This window comes from Pseudophryne corroboree, chromosome 3, assembly GCF_028390025.1.
Source record: "Pseudophryne corroboree isolate aPseCor3 chromosome 3, aPseCor3.hap2, whole genome shotgun sequence".
Lineage (NCBI taxonomy): Eukaryota > Metazoa > Chordata > Amphibia > Anura > Myobatrachidae > Pseudophryne > Pseudophryne corroboree.
This window is the reverse complement of record NC_086446.1, coordinates 794,288,799-794,310,412: the sequence shown is the minus strand read 5'-3', so window position 1 is coordinate 794,310,412 and position 21,614 is coordinate 794,288,799. Positions and strand designations below refer to the sequence as shown.

General features: G+C 43.8%; 1 protein-coding gene across 1 annotated transcript in view; it reads left to right on the top strand.

Annotated features, from left to right (window-relative positions):
* LOC135056898 (VPS10 domain-containing receptor SorCS3-like) overlaps nt 1–21,614 on the top strand; it is a 1,027,710-nt gene that overhangs the window by 909,673 nt on the left and 96,423 nt on the right. The window contains 2 exon segments of the mRNA XM_063962650.1: nt 3,840–3,957; nt 19,199–19,329. Coding sequence (XP_063818720.1) covers nt 3,840–3,957; nt 19,199–19,329 — 249 coding nt within the window.

The following is a 21,614-nucleotide window of genomic DNA, read 5'->3' as shown; positions in this document are numbered from 1 at the left end:
GCAGAAGCTGCTGGTGCCCCTAAGCATGCCAAATGCCCTAGGCATTTGCCTAGATTGCCTGTACCTAAGGCCGGCTCTGGGGATAGTGACTATTTTGGAACCACTGCAGGTCGAGACACCATGGTACTAGCTGCAGGAGAGAGTGCGGCACAGAGGGCCATAGCTATGGTTGTGAGGCCGGAGTGTGGACGGATTCCGCTGCTGCCATAACTTTCATTTGCAAGCGCTGGGCAAGCGGGTGCTGCAACAATTTGAATTTGGCTCCAGCCGCATGTCAATCGCTGTTTGATGACCAATAGGCAGCAGGGGATATTTGAACTTGGTGCCGGTCTTGAGCCATAATGGGCACAATATGCTCATATCAACATTTCTCAGTGTTCGTGCATGCCGCAATGGGCAGTTAATTGCGCTGCCTTGAATCTGCCTGTCAGGATCCGAGCTAGAGCCAGCCGTTACCATTATGCCAGTTTCCGCGGCTATATGGTGCTGTCAGTCGTCAGCTGCGGCGCTGGCCAGTGGCCGTTATACAAGCTTCTGTTCTATCTTAGAGTACACTGTAGTGTAATGCATGTAGTATACAGAATACAGCCATGTTACAGAGTCAGCTGACCAATGCCCAATGGGAATCCTGGAAGTGCTCAGCTGATTACGCTGTCCAATAGCTGACTGTCTCGCGGTATATAAGTGGGATCCTGGGAACAGGAAGTCGTCTGAACAGCTTCTTCCTTCCGTGCATGCTGCTGTGTTGCTGCTCCAGGTGCCAGGCTCCACTCTGTGTCTCCACGTTTCCCAGAGCGTTTCTACGTTATCACTTAGTGTTATTCTACATTGAACCAACATTGGTTGTACATTGATCATCGCTCAGAGTGATTTAACATCATTGCTTCTTCCAATTCTACAGTTTCTCAAGTTCCGAGTGTCATTGGTTAAACATCGATTGCTTCTTCAATGCTCTTCCAGTTCTACAGTCTCTCAAGTCCCGAGTGCCATCGGTCACCATCGATTGTTTCTTCAAGTTCTTGTGATTCTTCATTATCTTCAGCACTGGATATCATCAGTTATCCCTTGGATTGTTTTTACCATTCTTTAAACATCATAATCTTCTCAGTGGTTACTCTCAGTGTCTAGCCTCATAAAAGACTGTCTCATTTACCACAGCCTGCCACTAGTTAGTTCTCCTCAGATTCCTCAGCTATTGATGAGAACCTGTCCAGGGGGCCGCCACTCTCAGTGTCTAGCCTCATAAAAGACTGTCTCATTTACCACAGCCTGCCACTAGTTAGTTCTCCTCAGATTCCTCAGCTATTGATGGGAACCTGTCCAGGGGGCCGCCACCTGCCACTGGTGAAAACCTTTCTGTGGGTTAGACTCCGCACTTCTGGGCAGGTCTCATCAACTCATCAACACCTGGAACTAGCATGCCTTTAATGGGATTAATTGAGCCAGGGCAGTCGGACTCAATCCCCTGCTGTATTGTTCTCTCTGTATAGTATTGCAGCTGAGAACAATAGATGAAAGGCTTATGCTAATAAACCTTGGTGCACCTAGGTGCAGCAGATAAGCCTAGATGAGCGTGGCTGTACATGAGGAAATTCTATATTTGCCCCCCCTCATTTGTTGTGGCATTCCAACCCAGTAACTCCATCTCACGAATCACCAGCTGAGTTCTCAGGGACCCAGGACGTGACACAGCCCCTGTGGTTAGTCCTGAGCTGACCTAACTTGTTGGATAAACAGGCTTATGAACAGGGCTGCAATATTCAAGGGGCAGCTGTTTATATTATAAATCTTTTTTTTTTTTTTTTCCATTTCAATTTTCTTTTTTCTACAGCTTGGACCTGGTTCAGAGATGGATGCATTTGCACAGCAGCTTTATCCGTTGACGCAGCTGCTGTGCAAAATTGTGCTAATGCCTGCTGGAGGCGCCTGAAGGAAAATAGCGCCTCCTGCCGGCATCGCAGATCCAAGTGCTGTGTCTAACGCTCATCTGTGAGATTATTGCCCATTTTAGTAACCCCGATGCTACTAAGATTGGCCCTTGCAGCTCCGTAGTCAAGGTCAGGAAGTCTGCCGCAGAAGATTTATCAAGCCAGTGATAAAATGCCAACCAATCAGCTCATAACTGTAATTTTTCAAACACAGACTGTAGCAATGGCAGCTAGGAGCTGATTGGTTGGTGCTTTATCACCGTGCTATTTATCAATCTCCAAGGCTTGATAAATCTGGATCTATGTGTATATAAGTAACGGGTTACCTTGATGTCTTACACACACTGCATTATCTAATTATACAGTAGGTTGTTATGTGCTAATCAGCCCTCTTCATCAGTAGGTCATGCTGTCTTTAAATCCATATGACCCTGAACATGGGGCTTCTGGTGCTAGGTTCAAAAATAGGATTATCGTGCTCACAATTCCTAGATCAGCATCAACACTATAGAGATACAGTAGCTCTGTATACTATACGTATGCCGGAAAGGTAGTTGGGTCTGTGTCCTCTGCTTATTATACAGTAATTATAACTTTACTAAGTTTTATAGCATCTTGGCACTGGCTGGCAAACCATGCCGGGACTAGTAGTTCAACAGCGTCTGGAGTATGGCAGGGTGCCTACCTTTGCAGTTATAGTCAGGGCCGTCTTAACAGCAGTGTAGTCCCCTGGGCACAGCAATGCACTGGGCCCCCTACGCATCCTCCAGCGGTAGGGGTGGGGGGTGCTATCAGCGGCAGCTTTGATGTCCCACAGGTGGTAGGGGTGTTCTGTCTTCCACTCAGCATGTAGGACCTGGAGCAGTAATTTCTGCTAATTACTCCTTTACTGCACAGATGGGTCTAAACTGTAGAAGGGGGCATTGGGCTGAATGAAGAAGCCCTGGTACATGACTTCCAGGGTGGTAGGGGGTATTTAATATGTAGGGGAGGGGTGGATAGTGGAGTGGACTTATTATTTATAATTTTCTGGTGGGAGGACAGCTTGCTTGACTGCAGAAATCTCTAGTTCCTGAAAATATATTTCTTAGCTTTGAATGGGATAAAAAAATAGAGAGTCCCAACTTTCAGAAGGTTCTGAGGACTTGGGGATCAGAGTTCAGGAGCCAGAGCAATTCACCAATGAAAATCTAAAACTGCATACCAGGCGTGTGGTGCTGGAGCAGGGACCAGCTGCTGGAAGGCTGATATCTCTGGTTCTGGGCATAGTAGAGACAAGCTGACAGTTTCCACCAAAAGAGGAGAGTCTCAGCTTTTGGATTATACCCTCAGAGAAACTCTAAGTCAGACAGAACCCAAGATATCTGGCTAGGAAGAGCAATTAACAGGCTTGGATGGGGACCACTGCTTTCAAGTTGGATATCTCCGGTTCCCCAGGGTCGATTTAAAAAAATCTGGTACCCCTGGAAAAAGGGGACCCCCAGCTATCAGCCTAGGGCCCTTATACTCCTGGGGCCCTTGGGCAAGAGCCCATTGAGCCCATACGAAAAGACGGCCCTGGTTATAGTCCTGCGTACACTTTCATATAAGCACAGCTATAACAACTGCCTTGTCACAGCAGGAACTAATCTGACCACTACTTTGCATTCCCGACTGTTGCCGTCTTCAGATTTACCGGGATTAAGAACGAAGAGACATCTACTCATATTAAACTGCTGGATATAAGAGTAATATCGATCCTTAGTACCTTCAAATCTCAGGAGGCTGAAATGTAAAGAACATTATATTCAGACTGAGTATCAGCTCTTCAAACAAAACTTTTATTCTGACGTTATATAGAGCTGACTGTTACACTTGAGAAGTTCAGTATGTGATTAGAGCGTAACCGTTTTTCTGTGTTTTGTTGCGCAGGGTCTTCGGACACTTCAGCCTCCTGTCGGAGTGGCAGCTGGTGAAGGTGGACTATAAATCCATTTTTGGACGGAAGTGCAATGAGAATGACTTTGAAAACTGGCACTTGCACAATCAGGTATGACGTTCCTCCTACAACTGGCACTCGGGTTTCCCAGTTCTAAATCCAGGTCAGTCATTGGAGTGCCTAGAGGTTTTAATGCGGCCTGAATTGCACCAGGTCAAGAAATTATTTCCAAAAAGATAATAAGAATGCAAAACTGAAAGACACAGTTATTGGGGGTATTGTCATTCAAGCTGTGTTTCTGATTCAGAGTTAGGATCTAATGAAAAAATAAATAAAAGGAGCACTTTGCTCCTGAACAAACCATACTGCAATGCAACGGAAAATACCTTGGAAACTGTAAGGTAGCAGAGCGTGAATCGCTTGACAGAATTGTTAAAATTGCCGGAAGAATAGTTGGTTTATCATTGCCAAATATCCAATCCATTTATGAAAAGAGGCTCCTTAAGAAGGCCAGGAGTATATTGAATGACGTAACCCACCCCAATTATGGGGTATTTACCCTGCTTCCTTCTAATTTACGTTATAGATCTTTGTTGTGTAAGACCAGTCGGTTGAGGCACAGTTTTTTCCCTAGGGCAATTAATATGCTTAATGGTTTAGGGGGGAGATAGGAGCGTAGTACCTGCTTATGTGTCTATCTGTGTTCCTACGGCTTTTATAAATATCTTAAAAATATTTTATGGTGTTTTACTGGTGTTGTACTTGTGAATTCTGTCTCACTCATACGGAAATCTCATTGTTTGTTCATACGTGAATATTTAATGATAATAAATTCAATTCAATTCAACGGGTACAAATGCAGTTATGGTTTTGCATACAGGGCAAATACAGGCTGCTTTTGCATGCAGCCCACAAACACTCGCCATCTTTGATTTTTACACTGAAGTTTAGACTTAAGCTAGTACACGCCCCATCCCAACTCCAAATCTTTCTGGTCCGTGGCCACGGCCCCCGCTATACATTTCCGAGATTACCAGCATTGCACAGTAGGGGGGCATGGCTACAATGACGCAATGGTCTCATTAAAAAAAAACATGGGGAAACTGGCTTTTCCACGTGTGTGGCTGGCCCATGAAGGATGATGAATAGGCTGCTTAATAATATATGACCAGTATAGTAACTGTTGACACTTTTGTGTAGGATAAAAGTGTTAAGTGTATTATTTGAATTTAGCTAATTAGTAGCAAGCCAGCAACATATGTTCCAGCTCAAACATGATTAAAGTCATCCCGCTCCTTTCTAGCAGCTCAGGAAGATGCTGTACACTTGCATCGGAAACTAGATAGAGCAATACACCAGCCGTTCCTGAGCTAAAGTAACACGTATACAGTATGGGGGTCATTCAGACCTGATCGCTCACTAGCGTTTTTTGCACCGCTGCGATCAGGTCAGAACAGCGCATGCCTATGCACCGCAATGCGCAGTCGCGTCGCACGGGTACAAAGCGGATCGCTGCCCAGCGATGGATTGTACGAAGAATCCGTTCGCACGGGCGTTCGCAAGGAGATTGACAGGAAGAAGGCGTTTCTGGGTGTTAACTGACCGTTTTCTGGGAGTGTTTGGAAAAACGCAGGCGTGTCCAAACGTTTGCAGGGAGGGTTCCTGACGTCAATTTCCGGTCCCGGACAGGCTGAAGTGATCGCAGCGGCTGAGTAAGTCCAGAGCTACTCAGAAACTGCACAAAATTTTTTTGTACCGCTCGGCTACACATGCGATCGCACACTTGCAAAGCCAAAATACACTCCCCTATGGGCGGCGGCTATGCAAACGCAGGACTGTAAAAAACAGCTAGCAAGTGATCAACTCTGAATGCGTAACTATATCTCTCTCCATGTGTAACAGGACTCTTTGGCTAGGTAGACAGGGCACATTGAACCCTTATACGAATAATATGACTTGTCATGAAATTGACACGGTCTAAAATAATAATTATTGTGCTATTTTATGCCGTCCTACATTTTTCTCCCTGCTTATCGCTCCTGACTGCCACATAATCCATTACAGAGTACCCAGCCAGGGCTGCAGTCACTGGTCGGCTGGGGCAGCTATTTTTGGAAAAATAAGAAATAAGTGCACAGTATATGTTTTGCATTCCCTGCAATCAGTATGAAAAACAGCTAACTAGATATAATTACCTGTCCAGCTTCTCACATCGCTCCCTGCATAATCCGTATTAATTATACACAGCAAGGATGCAGTGTGAAATAAGTTCCTGAATACTGCTGTCTCAGTCCCGCTAGTAACCCCGTAGTTTCTCTCCTCCGCCAGCCCTGCGCTGATATGTATTATTACTTCACTGCCCCAATTATTGGATCTATGAGTACTGTATATGTGTGTGTGTGTGTGTGTGTGTGTGTGTGTGTGTGTGTGTATCTATCTATCCATCTATATATATATATATATATATATATATATATATATATATGCAAAATAAAAGTATGGGGGTATAAGCGAACACTGGTGTTATATAGCAGTAATATGGCTAGTAAAAGAGCAGTACCCAATGTATATAGAAATATATACAGTACCCAATGTATATAGAAATATATACAATTTATTATAACAACAGGAGAAATAAAAATAAAAATTTAATAAATTTTTTTTTGCATACGACATAAAGCCAATATGTTTAAAAGAAGTAAAACGAGATTAGTTTTCCAAAGACATAAAAGAAGTACATAAATAAGAAAATATAAGAAGAAATATATGTATATCTTATCTCAATCAGAGGCCATTTAGGGTTGGCCTAACGCGTTTCTTCATCAAGGGGTCTGTGAAGATGAAACGCGTTGGTCAACCCTAAATGACCTCTGATTGAGATAAGAAGATATACATATTTTTCTTCTTATTTATTTATGTACTGTACTTCTTTTATGTCTTTCAAAAACTGATCTCTTTTTACTTATTTTAAACATATTGGCTTTATGTCATATGTAAATAAAATTGATCACATTTTTATTTCTCCTGTTGTTATAATAAATTGTATATATTTTAATATACATTGGATATTGTTCTTTTACTAGCCACATTACTGCTATATAACACCAGTGGTCGCTTATACCCCCATCCTTTTGCATCACATTTTTTACAGTGACTTAACATCTCTGTGTACTTGGGCAACAGCAGACACCCCTATATATTGGGGAGTGTTTTATTTACTATTTTTGATATAGTATATAAATTTTTGTACAAATTTTAAACGGTTTAGAGGCTTATAAGCACCTGAGAGTATAAGGTTCTTTCACAAGTGGCGCAGTATTTTCTCACTATAGACATATATATATATATATATATATATATATATATGCCTATAGTGAGAAAACCTGGCGCCACTTGTGAAAGAACCTGATGAACATGGGCGCCATCTTGAAATCGGCCATCTTGAATCTGAGTCAGTTTTTTCAAATGGAAAGGGGGTCGTGTATATATATATATATATATATATATATATATATATATATGTAAAGTATATGAAAATCTCTCCCCCCTCCTTTTCGCCTCCACTTTCTCCCCCTTACACCATTTCCCTCATACCCCTCATACTGTATATGTATTTCTGTTGTCAGCATTTAATTTTATTATAAAGATTACCCTTAGCATTACCTTTTTTCCTTTTCATCTTTACTAATGATCTATTTCGGGCGCTGTCACCTTTTCTCCTCTGCGCAGCTTTTTTTCTTTCTGTACTGCATGTGGTCTGTGCAGTTCCCTGTGTAACTTTTTCTGGTTTCGGATTAAAATGACGGTTAATCTCAGCATCCCGGTGATCAGAATGCCGACAGGGGAAGGAAAGTATACTTACCCTCTCCCAATGCCCCCCTAACCCACCCTCCCCGCAGCCTAAACCTAAACCCTCCTGTTGGTACCTAAATATAACACCCCCTTCCTGCAGCCAAAACCTAACCTCCCCCCACCTCCACAGCCTTACCCTGAACCTGACCCCCCATTTCCCAAACCCTAACCTCCCCATCCCACAGCCTAACTCTAATCCTCCCCCCGCAGCCTAATCCTAACCTCCCCTCCCCCACGGCCCGGCAGTGTATCGATCGGGATCTCGGGTGTCGAAATTCCGGCACCGGTATTCCGAACAGTGTTGGGATTCCGACGCTGTTATTTTGACAGCTGGGATCCCGGCCACCTTTTTCCTCTCTACTGTTATACGTTTGGTTGTGTCAGTATGAGGTGGGGTGTGATGAGTACGTATGGGAAATAATAGAAGTGTCTGTAACTATTGAGAACTTGACAATCAATTTTACCCCACAAGATCTCTGCCTAGGTGTCATCCTTTCAATCTGTCTCTGAATCATGTTACATGCATCTAAAATATATATCCAAAGTATGACCATACCTAACACAAGACACAGCTAAAACTCTGATCCACGCTCTCATCATCTCCCGCATTGATTATTGTAATAGTCTCCTGACCGGTCTTACTAAGAAAAGATTCTCACCACTACAATCCATTCTGAATCCAGCGGCGAGACTAATTTTCCTCGCTAGACGTTCATCGTCTGCAGATCCGCTCTGTCAGTTCCTCCATTGGTTACCTTTATTCTACCGTATTCAGTATAAAACTTACATACAGTACAAGGCCAATAACCAAACTACACCAGCATACATCTCTTCTCTCATCTCATAATATTTCCCTACCCGACTCCTTCACAAGATCTGTGTCTCTCATCCACACTCATTACTCGCTCCCATGCACGATTACAGGACTTTCTACGGGCCGCACCCACTCTGACCATGCACAATAAGACTCTCCTCTAGTCTCCAAACCTTAAAGCGTTCCCTGACAACTCACCTCTTCAGGCAGCTTATCACATTCTAGAACCGCTCACTCAACCTTCATAAGCTTTCCTATCCAATAACATCCCCACTGTACAGTCCACACATATCCTCCCATATCTTCTCTCTCTTCACTTTCCCATCCTCCTGACCCCAGGTCAACATTGCTGGGCGATCATATCATACAGCCCATTAAGAACCTAGCAATCTGGTGGACCATTACGCAGTAGATAGCACCTATCCTTGTATATCAATGCCTATTTCTCCATAGAGTGTAAGCTTGCGAGCAGGGCCTTCCTACCTCTATGTCTGTCTGTTATTACCCAGTTTTGTTTAATCATTGTTGTTTCCAAGTGTAAAGCACAATGGAAGTTGTTGTGCAATATAAGGAACTGATAATAATAATAATAATAATAATAATAATAATAATAATAATAATGTGTTTGGAGACTGTAGTAGTGTGTTATGCCGGAACTCTCTGGAAGTGACATAATTGACGCTGCTGGGAGGAGTCAGACCAAGGGTGTATATAGTATCTGTGTATATGGGCCCTCATTCCGAGTTGATCGGTCGCAAGGCGAATTTAGCAGAGTTACACACGCTAAGCCGCCGCCTACTGGGAGTGAATCTTAGCATAGTAAAATTGCGACCGATGTATTCGCAATAATGCGATTACTAACTACTTAGCAGTTTCAGAGTAGCTCCAGACTTACTCTGCCTGTGCGATCATTTCAGTGCTTGTCGTTCCTGGTTGACGTCACAAACACACCCAGCGTTCGCCCAGACACTCCCACCGTTTCCCCGGCCACTCCTGCGTTTTTTCCGGAAACGGTAGCGTTTTCAGCCACACGCCCCTGAAACGCCGTGTTTCCGCCCAGTAACACCCATTTCCTGTCAATCACATTACGATCGCCGGAGCGAAGAAAAAGCCGTGAGTAAAAATACTTTCTTCATAGTAAAGTTACTTGGCGCAGTCGCAGTGCGAACATTGCGCATGCGTACTAAGCGGATTTTCACTGCGATGCGATGAAAAATACCGAGCGAACAACTCGGAATGAGGGCCATGGATGGAGTTGCCTTTATTGAAGCATAGAACTGACTCAGCAGTAAGCACCAGTTGCAGATACTTTCATCTAATTTTTCCCTCTGTCTTTGGTGTTCTGTAATATCTGGGCATTAGAATGTGATTTCAAATGTTCTCCAACCATAATCAGGACATTAATATCTTGGGGGGTGTTTGACACACTAATTTGTTTTGATTAGTTATTGCAGATCTAATTACGTGGCCAATCCACTGATAAATAACCATACTGATTCCTCATTTAATGTCACAGTGCAAAACGAAAATATCAGTCAATGTTAGCAATACATTGTGGGATATTTGCTTTACTGGGTAATACAGTATTTTGTAACACGGCCTCTCACACATGTAAGTCTGTATAATGTACATAGCGTAAATCGGTTTGCTTACTGTATTTTGCATGAATTGGCTCTGTGCAGGCTCACAAACTAAATGCATGCAACTAGGGGAAAGCAGAGTCAAATGCTTGGATACCGTAACTATTAGATCTAAAACGGCTGCACAGTAAGTGCTAACTTGGCAGGGGTAGGTGGCTGGCACCAATCAGAAGGCAGCAGTATGTAGCATAGATTAACAGAATCATCTGGGATGGGAAATCATTGACGTTCAGTCATTAATGTTTGCTAAACATTGATACTCAAATCCCATCCCTACAGAGGAGCCACCACCGTCCCTCCCCTCTACACATAGGAAGCCCCTCCTTTCCTACTGGAGATGCCACCATCCCATCCTCAAAGCTTTTGTCACATAGGAAGCCCCTCCTCTCCTACTGGAGATGCCACCATCCCATCCTCAAAGCTCTTGTCACATATAATCCACCACATTCCCCTCATCACACATATATTAGGGATGGCTATTAACCATCAGTGGTAGAAATGTAATGATTCTTCACCATCGATGGCGGAGAAGGTGGCAATGTGTTTTTGTTTCCCCATTTCCAGCACAGGAGCATAAAGCTTAGCTCTGGACCTGCAGCCAGCTCAGTCCTATCCTCCTTACTGATAGGCAGTCATATCCACTTTACTGTGGGCAGCAGGTCAATCAGTGGGTACAACCATTGAAGTTTTCCTGTGAAAAGGTTTCATGCGATCAATGGTGACCCTTTTTGAAGGCTATAACAGGAGCCACTACCTTCCCATCCTCCCTCCACTCATCACATAAGCTCCCCCAGCTGACCTCCCTCTCCATGTTACATGCACAGGTCTTCCTTTCCCTTATTACATAGGAGACTCTTCTATTCCCATCTTCCCATCACATAGAAGCCAACATCCACCCTCGCTCCTTCTCTCATGGCACCCCCTACCTAACTATTTCACCTCATCATGTCGGAGCCCTCACCTACCCTCCCTCCACTTTTTACTTAGAAGTCCCCACTAACCCTCTCTTCCCTCATCACATGGGACCTTCCCACCCTTCCTCCCTTGTCACATAGAAACCCCTTCCCCACTCTCCCCTCATAACATAGGACCTTCCCACCCTTCCTGCTCTCATCTCATAGGACATCCCCACCCTTACTCCCTCATCACACAGGAGCTCCCACTAACCCGCCCTCCCCTCATTACATAGGACCTCCCTCCCCGCATCACTTGGGAGCCCCCATTAACCGACCCTCCCCTTATCAAATTGGACCCCCGCACCCTTCCTCAGGTTGTCACATAGAAGCCCATCCCCAACTCTCTCCTCCTAACATAGGATCTCCCCATCATTCCTCCCCTCATCACATAGAGCCTCCCTACCCTTCCTTCCATCATCACATAGGACTTCCCCACCCTTCCTCCCCTCATCACATAAGAGCACCCACCAACCCACTCTCCCCTCATCACATAGGACCTTCCCACCCTCCCTCCCCTTATCACCTAGGAGCCCCCACTAACCCAACCTTTCCTCATCACATAGGACCTCACCACACTTTCTCCCTTTCTCACATAGGAACCCCTCCCCCACATAACATAGGACATCCCCACCCTTCCTCCCCATATCATATAGGAGCCCCCACCTACACTCCCTCCCCTAATCACATAGGGCCCCACCCAAGCTCAACTCATCATATAGGAGATCCCTGTCACCTACACCCCTCCTAGCTTAGTGGGCCCACATTATTACAGGATGAGTGGAACATTCCCCCCAAATGTCCCCACGGTTAGGACAAAGGTTTAAGACAGTGGGGTGTCCTGGTTTAACTAGGGAGATTTGGAAAGTATGCTGACTTTTCATGAAGCCCTCCCACCCGCTGATATACTGTGATATGAGCAGGCTTAAGCCTACAGTGCATCCGGAAATTTTGTTATGTTACAGCCTTATTCTAAACTGGAATAAGTTCATTTTTTCCCTTCAAAATTCTACACACAATAACCCATAATGATAACTTAAAAAAAGTTTTATTTTTTTATTTTTGCAAATTTATTAAAAATAAAAAACTAAGAAATCACATGTACATAAGTATATACAGCTTTTGCTCAGTACTTTGTTGATGCACCTTTTACAGCCTCAAGTCTTTTTGAATATGATGCCACAAGCTTGGCACACCTATCTTTGGGCATTTTCGCCCATTCCTCTTTGCAGCACCTCTCAAGCTCCATCAGGTTGAATGGGAAGCGTTGGTGCACATCCACTTTCAGATCTCTCCAGAGATGTTAAATCGGATTCAAGACTGGGCTCTGGCTTGGCCACTCAAGGACATTCACAGAGTTATCCTGAAGCCATTCCTTTGATATCTTTCTGCGTGCTTAGGGTCGTTGTCCTGCCGAAAGATGAACAGTCTCCCCAGTCTGAGGTCAAGAGCATTCTGGAGCAGGTTTTCATCCAGGATGTCTCTGTACATTGCTGCATTTATCTTACCCTCTTTCCTGACTAATCTGCCAGTTCCTGCCGCTGATAAACATCCCCACAGCATGATGATGCCACCACCATGCTTCACTGTAGGGATGGTATTGCCTGGTGATGAGCGGTGCCTGGTTTCATCCAAACATAACGCCTGGCATTCACGCCAAAGTGTTCAATCTTTGTCTCATCAGATGAGATAATTTTGTTTCTTAGGGTCTGGGAGTCCTTCAGGTGCATTTTGGCAAACTCCAGGTGGGCTGCCATGTGCTTTTTACTAAGGAGTGACTTCCATCTGGCCACTCTACCATACAGACATGATTGGTGGATTGCTGCAGAGATGGTTGTCCTTCTGGAAGTTTCTCCTCTCTCTACAGAGGAATGCTGTAGCTCTGACAGAGTGACCATCGGGTTCTTGGTCATCTCCCTGACTAGGGCCCTACTGCCCCGATCGCTCAGTTTAGATGGCCGGCCAGCTCTAGGAAGAGTCCTGGTGGTTCTGAACTTCTTCCATTAATGGATGATGGAGGCCACTGTGCTCATTGGGACAATCAAAGCAGCAGATATTTTTCTGAACCCTTCCCCAGATTTGTGCCTACAGACAATTCCTTTGACTTCATGCTTGGTTTGTGCTCAAACATGCACTGTCAAGTGTGGGACCTTATATAGACAGGGTCTAGGACTTAGGGTCGACACCAATTAGGTCGACACCACTTAGGTCTACACCAATTGGGCGACACACCTTAGGTTGACATGGACAAAAGGTCGACATGAACAAGGTCGACATGGAAAAAGGTCAACATGAGTTTTTTATGTTTTTTGTGTGTCGTTTTCTCCGTAATGAGACCGGGAACCCCAATTAGTGCACCGTGTCCCCTCGCATGGCTTGCAGGTTACCGTTAGTAGTTGTGGTCCACGTGGATCGTAAAGTATGAAAAAGTTCAAAAACTGCGAGAAAAAGGCGAAAAACTCATGTCGACCTTTTTCCATGTTGATCTTGTTCATCTCGACCTTTTGTCCATGCCAACCTATTTCAGGTGTCGACCAATTGGTGTCGACCTAAGTGGTGTTGACCTGGAGTCCGGATACCATATAGACAGGTGTGTGCCTTTATAAACCATGTCTAATCAACTGAGTTTACCACAAGTGGACTCCAATTAAGCTGTAGGAACGGGATGCAGTCAATTTACCTCCAATCAAAATCCCTACGGTTGAAATCCCGACAGCAATTGACCGACGGTCAAAATCCCGACAAAGTCAAAATCCCACCATGGACAAAATACCGACAAGGTTAAAATACCGACATGTAAAATGCCGATAGGTCAAAATGCCGACATGAGTTTTTCATGATTTTATCATTGAAACCGACTTGTTCATACTTTACCATCCCAGTGGACCTGGAGGGGGAATATAATAGTGCCCGAAGCATGGCGAGCGCAGCGAGCCATGCACGGGACGCGGTACACTTATAAGGTGTCCATGTCGACATACACACACAAAAAACAACAATGAAAAACGCATGTCGGTATTTTGACCTGTCGTCATTTTACATGTCGGTATTTTGACCTTGTCGGTATTTTAAATGTCGATATTTTGTCCATGTCGGGATTTTGACCGTGTCGGGATTTTGACCGTCGGTCTATTGGTGTTGAGATTTCGACCATCGGGATTTTGATTGGAGGTATTTCATACCGATCCCGTAGGAACGTCTCGTGGATGATCAGTGGAAACAGGATGCACCTGAGCTCAATTTTAAGCTTCATGGCAAAGGCTGTGAATACTTATGTACATGTGATTTCTTAGTTTTTTAATTTTAATTAATGTGCAAACATTTAAGATTTTTTTTTTCACGGCGTCCGTATGGGGTATAGGGGGTCATTCCGAGTTGATCGTAGCTGTGCTAAATTTAGCACAGCTACGATCATTCACACTGACATGCGGGGGGTCGCCCAGCACAGGGCTAGTCCGCCCCACATGTCAAAGCCGGACCCGCGCAGAAGTGCAAAGGCATCGCACAGCGGCGATGCCTTTGCACTTCAAGAGTAGCTCCCGACCAGCGCAGCTTTAGCATGCTGGCCGGAAGCTACTCATCGCTCCCCAGCCCGCAGAGGCTGCGTGTGACGTCACGCAGCCGCCGCTACCCGTCCACCCAACGGTCCGGCCACGCCTGCGTTGGCCGGACCGCTCCCCCTAAACGGTGGCTTAACGCCGCCGTCCAGCCCCCTCCCGCCCAGCGGCCGCCTCTGCCATGTGTCGGCGCACTGTGGCGCCAGCGCATGCGCAGTTCCGACCCGCTCTTCGCAGAGAATATTATTGCTTCACCTCAGTCCTGGCCCCATTGCATCACTGTGATTGATGCCCCCTGGGTTTTTTTTTATCCAATTCACCCCCACGACCCCCCTACAATACATGAATTTTGTGATTTTTGGTTCGGTGAATTTCATTCTGTAACATTAAACTGATATTTATCATCGTTTTATTAACATTTACACTTGCCTTTTGTATTCGCACACACATATTTTATTCTGTGGGATTTTAAAAAAAAAATCTGCAATTAATTTTTGTTTTTGTTCTTGTGGGACTGGAAGATCGAGCAACACAATGAATTGCTCACAAACACACACAGTAAAGGCCTACCCCGGGAAGTGGCACACTAATACACCTATCAGTTAGTGCCATTAGTATATCAGCTGAGGCTTTTAAATGGCAAACCCTCTGGTGTAAGCACTTTAGTGCTTATCTGATTTCTAAGAAGCCATTAAAAGGCCGCTCTCCCGCACTCTGCCACACATCACGCCGCTCTGCCAGCGATTGCATCAGGAAAACTGCAATTACTTCAAGTGTTACGGGGGAAACGCTTCTAATACAAATCACAAAACTAAATCAGAATAATGGAACTCTTTGGATTTCTGCAAAACCCTTAATATAGAGGGATTAATTCACAAAAATGAAAAACATTATTTAAATGATTAGAATCAAACTTTAAAAAAAAAACTTTTTTCACATCCAATTTATACTAACACAGTTAAAAAAAATTCTAAAACATGGAAACATAATAGGTTCAATCCAATTAGCCGCAATGATATGGCGGGTGCAAATCATCGCGGTAGCCGGCACACTTTACGACGTCCCGAACTCGGTTAAAGATGCTTTCTGCCCCATAGGGTAGGGAGTAAATTTGAGCGAGTTTTGGCAGAATCAAGGGTGCGAGATTGGGTGCCGTTGCCGGAATTTAAACGCAACGGCGCTTCGCAGCCAATGACTGATAATAAATGTATATTTGTACTTTCAATTTATTTTCATTTCAAGTTTTAAAATAAGTCCATTTAAAGTTCTATAATAATAAGACATATTTTGTATTACGTCTGTATTGTGTGTAGAATCTTTTTTTATTTAAATTGTGATCAGTTTTTAACAAGGGATTGTTGTAAGGTAACAGGTAAAGGGGATTTAAACAGTTTATTGCGGCACAGATTGCAGTAAAATGTTTACTGATTGGCGTCAGTGACTTAGCATCTGTGGCAGACAATGACAAAAATGTGGCAACTTCCAACTGACCAAGTGTATGTGATGTCATGGGTCTGTTTTGTGTTTCGTATGTATGTATTATAGATTGAACTCACGGTAATACTGGGAGGCTTGCATGGTTGCATTTGAAAAGTTCAGACAATGAAGTCCTGACATTCTGCGGAGAAATAGTGCGGGCTGCAGAGCTTACTGGCCCGTATGGTTAGTTATCAAAGCAAGGTGGAAACAAATTGAGCCCTATTGCATCCTGCATTTTTGAAGTGGGCGTGATGTGAAATTATCGACTAAAATGGGCATTTTCATTGAAATTTTGCAAAAATGTCTAGCCGGGGGACAGGCTCCGAGAGCAGCGGTCCTGGTGAGGAGCTGGAAGCAAAGTGATAATGCAGCTTACGCACAATGCGCAGCCGCAAGGCGGTGGATGCCTCAGTGAGAACCTGCGATGAGAGATCCAAAGGTGACCAGGATCCTGGACACATAGAATACGATGTGATGACACCCGATGTACGCTGTAGCCCCCCATTCCAAATTACCATCAGTCAATGTTGGGATGTGTGGTGGAATAATTGTTTATTTTACTCTAGAATGACCTCATCCAATACATGGCAGATTTGTACCAGCTAAACAAAGACAATATTACAGATTCATTTTATATAATAAGTAATGATACCATCATTCCTATTATTTGCCTTGGAAAGTGCAAACATAGAATTTCTTCCATTGAATTTCACTCGGCTCCTAAGGCTAAATACTCTTCATATATCCTAACTGTTACCTAAACAAGGATCTAACGAGTCCATAATTATGCTTCAATTAGAGCAGCGTAGGTGTTTCCCCTGGAGGATGTTCGTTTTTCAGTGTTATATTGATTACGCCCACTTTCTGTTCTCACAGAAATGTTATTACAGCCGCCATGAGATTAAGTTAGTAAAATATTCATTTAACCTTTCATGATAGGTCTGCGCAATGCAGCAACGCTCCTGGATGTCCTCAGCGCAGCGTGTTAGATTGTTTCTTTCTCAGTCACTGCAAGGTTAACCGAGTCTCTAGACTGAAGGAGAAGAATGGATTCTGGCCTAGTTACTACTATCATGTATTTATATACCGTAGCGCACATACAGTATATTACTCTGCATTCACAACAGTCCCTGCCCCAGTGAGCTCACACTCTAATTTCCTTAATATACATACATACGGGCCACTTTAGTTAGCAGTCTATTAGACTACCCAAAACACAGATAGAGAATATACAAACTCTGCACAGTTGGGGTCCACATTGCTATTGAGCTCATTACCCCAAATGCAGCGAGACGGCAGTGCTGACCACTGTGTCACCATGCTCATCATACATTCACCTGATTTCAAAAGCTATTTATTATAGACTCCGGGCCCACTCACGACTGCAGTATCTGCTTGTTTATGCTTCTAGGTGAACAGATCAGCCTCCACGTCTTTAGAGGCACTCCGACTCTGCAACATGTAAGTGTTCACGCTAGGCTGTTGTAGCAGGGCGCCGCGCCTCTTTAACGTCGTCCTGCTAAAACAGCCCGCCCGCCGCGTGAACAGATGCATGCACACAGCATCTATTCACATTAAAGGGAGCGCTTGGGGAAGCCCAGCACCTCCGTGGGTGCTGGGCACACCCCTATCTGTAACCCCCACGGCTGGGGCACACCCCCATTAGTGATGTCAAGGAGGCCGGACCTCCCCCAATAGTGATTCCGGCAGACCATGCCCCCTACCTGCACCTATGCGCCATGCCCTGCCCCAGTCCTGGGGGGAAGTAATGTATCGGCAATTATACGCTATTGGATGGAAATTATGCAACAGCAATGGGCGTTCGTATACTCAGGTTAGCGTCTGCCCTTATTAACATATAATCGCAATTGCGTACGGCAAAAGATAGCAACGGCAGCACCAAATACAACCGCACCTGAATGAGCCTCTATGTGCGATGACAGAAAGCAGTGCCATACGCAGTATGGGGGTAATAGTGGTACCCCCCTCACAGCTAAGTGCCAAGTATCCAACTTATATTTCCTCTGGAACGCTTTGGGACTTATACCTTTTACTGGAGTCTAGTGGATCATTCAACATACTGATTCTTGGATGTGGATTTATGTGCGTTATATAAGTGGGACCAGTGGCGCACACAGGGGGGGTTTCCGAGCACCCAGAAACCCCCCTCCACAAAAAAATAGATTTTTATTTTTATTTTTTTATTTGTTTTTGCTGCATGAGTATTATTAATGGCTGTCTAGCGTCCTCTGCAGCCTGCTGTCTTCCTGGTGGCACTTGTAAGTGCTTAATAAAAGTTTACTTTATTTTAATTATAGTACATATATAGCCATGTGCATACATATATACACATGTATATACATACATATAAACACACACACATATGATATATACTATATACTGTATATGTACTGTATGTATATATATATATATATATATATATATATATGTATATGTACTGTATGTATATATATATATATATATATATATGCATGTTCAATATGCTATGTGTATATGTATGTATATATATATATATATATATATATATATATAGGTGTATATACGGTGTATATATATATATATATATATATATGTAGATATGTATATATGTATATATATATATATATAAAATATGATCTATATATACACACAGACACACTAGTTTTACGGACCCAGCATATACTGGGTCACCTCAGTCCCCACCCCCGTGCTTGGCTCCACCCAGTTCTGGAAACCCCCCCCATGCAAATCCTGCGTTTGCCACTGGGGACAGATCCTATGGTAGCGTGGTTTATTAATAGCAGTGATTAACTTTTCAGATTTTATTCTATGTATTGCATTTATACATGTTTTAATATAAGTGAATGAATAAATTGTCTATGACATAATTGTTTATATATAAGCGCTCCCTTGTGATATTGTTATCCTATATATGTTTTTGATTCTTACTGTACTTGTATTGTGTTTACGTGCCACTATTGTAGACCTTACCACAGCAGACTGCTGCACATTGCAATGGTCCTAACCCTGACCATAATATTATTGTATTGTTCTCAGAGGGACTTCTGTGTAATGGGAGAGAGGAAGACCTACCGGAAGCGCCGCCCGGGCTCCAAGTGTATGCTGGGAAAGGACTATCTACGGACCATAACGGAACCCTGCATCTGCTCGCACTGGGACTTTGAGTGGTAAGTGCAGCGTAACACTGCGACCGGACAGTTTATTACTGATATACACAAATATATACTGTATAAAAGTCAATCAGGCTACAAAATACTTACATACGGGAGATGCCCGAATTTTAGGGAAGTCCCAGGACTTCAGGAAGAGCAGGTGACCCTCCATGCATTGCAGATGATACCAAACTATGGGGGTCATTCCGACCTGATCACACGCTAGGTTTTTATTTGCTGCAGTGCAATCAGGTCAAAACTGCGCAAGCGTATGCACCGCAATGCGCAGGCGCGTCATACGGGTACAAAGCGGATCGTTGCTGAGCGATGGATTTAACGAAGAATCCATTCGCACAGCCGATCGCAAGGAGATTGACAGGAAGAGGGCGTTTGTGGGTGGCATCTGACCGTTTTCTGGAAGTGTTTGGAAAAACGCAGGCGTGTCCAAGCGTTTGCAGGGCGGGTGTCTGACGTCAATTCCGGGACCGGACAGGCTGAAGTGATCGCAGCGGCTGAGTAAGTTCTGAGCTACTCAGAAACTGCACAAATCTTTTTTGTACCGCTCGGCTGCACATGCGTTCGCACACTTGCAGAGCAAAAATACACTCCCCTGTAGGCGGTGACTATCTGATCGCAGTGCTGCAAAAAATAGGTAGCAAGCGATCAACTCGGAAAGACCCCCAATGTAGGGTAATTAACTCAGATAAGGATTCAGTGGCCCTACAGAATGACTTACTTAAAATGGAAGTTTGGGCAACTAAATGGAGAATGAGGTTTATATAGAATAATGTAAAGTCATGCACTTTGGAACTAAAAATAACCATGCAACCTACAAACTAAATGGAGAGTATGTAGGGGAAACAGTAATAGAAAAAGATTTGGGGGCGCTCATTGATAATAGATTTAACAACAGTACCCAATGTCAGAGTGTGGCAACGAAGGCAAATTAGGTGTTATCATGCATAAAACGGGGAATTGAGATAAGGGATGAGAGTGTAATCCTGCCACCGTATAAATCATAGGTACGGCCGCATCTTGAATATTGTGTAGAGTTCTGTGCGCCGCAACTACAGTATAAAAAATATATACCAGAGCTGGAAAGGGTTCAGAGACGAGCTACAAAATTGATAAAGGGTTTGAGGCACTGGAATACGAGGAAAGGCTTACTAGGTTACGTATGTTTACACTTGAAAAAAGGTGTCTAAGAGGAAACATTATTAATATATATATATATATAAATATATAAAGGGACAATACATGGAGCAATCAGGAGATTTGTTTATTAAGAGATCTCTAGAAAGGACACGCGGACGGGTGTGGTATGCAAGGTCGACAGTAACTAGGTCGACAGTAAATAGGTTGACCACTATTGGTCGACAGTAACTAGGTTGACACGGTCTCTATGTCGACTTGGTCTAGATCGACAGGTCAAAAGGTCGACATGAGTTTTTTATGTTTTTTTGGTGGTTTTCTCCGTACAGTGACCGAGAACCCCAATTAGTGCACCGTGTCCCCTCGCATGGCTCACTTTGCTCGCCATGCTTCGGGCAAGGTGCCTCGCTCCACTGCCACAGGGCTCGCCACAGGTTACTATTCCCAATCGTAGTCCGCGTGGATCGTTAAGTATGAAAAAGGTCAAAAAAAGAAAAAAATTGTGAAAAACTCACGTCGACCTTTTGACCTAGAACATGTTAACCTAGAGATCCTGTCGACCTAGTTACTGTCGACCAATAGTGGTCGCTTAGTTAATGTCGACCTAGAGACCGGATCCCCATGCGGACACCCTCTGAGGTTAGAGGAGAGAACATTTCATACACAGTAAGGGCAGTAAAGATCTGAAATTCATTAAATGTTAGAACGGGTTGGATACATTTCTAACTGAAAAGAATATCCAAGGATATAGCATTTAGAAAGATTGTATTGTATCTAGGGGTATATCTGCTTATTTACAGAATAGTATAGTTTCTAAATAAAGTTTGAACTCGATGGACAACTTGTCTTTTTTCAACCTTATTAACAATGTTACTATGTTATTCTGAGTAAGCAAAAAGAGCAAGCTACTTTGCACCTGGACAAACCAAGTTGCACTGCAAGGGGGGCAAATACATGTATTTATTATTTTGCATGCAGGGAAAATACTGGCTCTTTTTGCATGTAGCCCACAAATGCTGGAAAGCATTTTAGATATGAGCCAGGACACGCCCCTCTCAAATCTAAATCTCTCTACACATGTTACATCCATAGTTGCATACTCTCCCAGCTCCTATGGGAGAGTCCAGTTTGAAGGTATTATCTCCTGC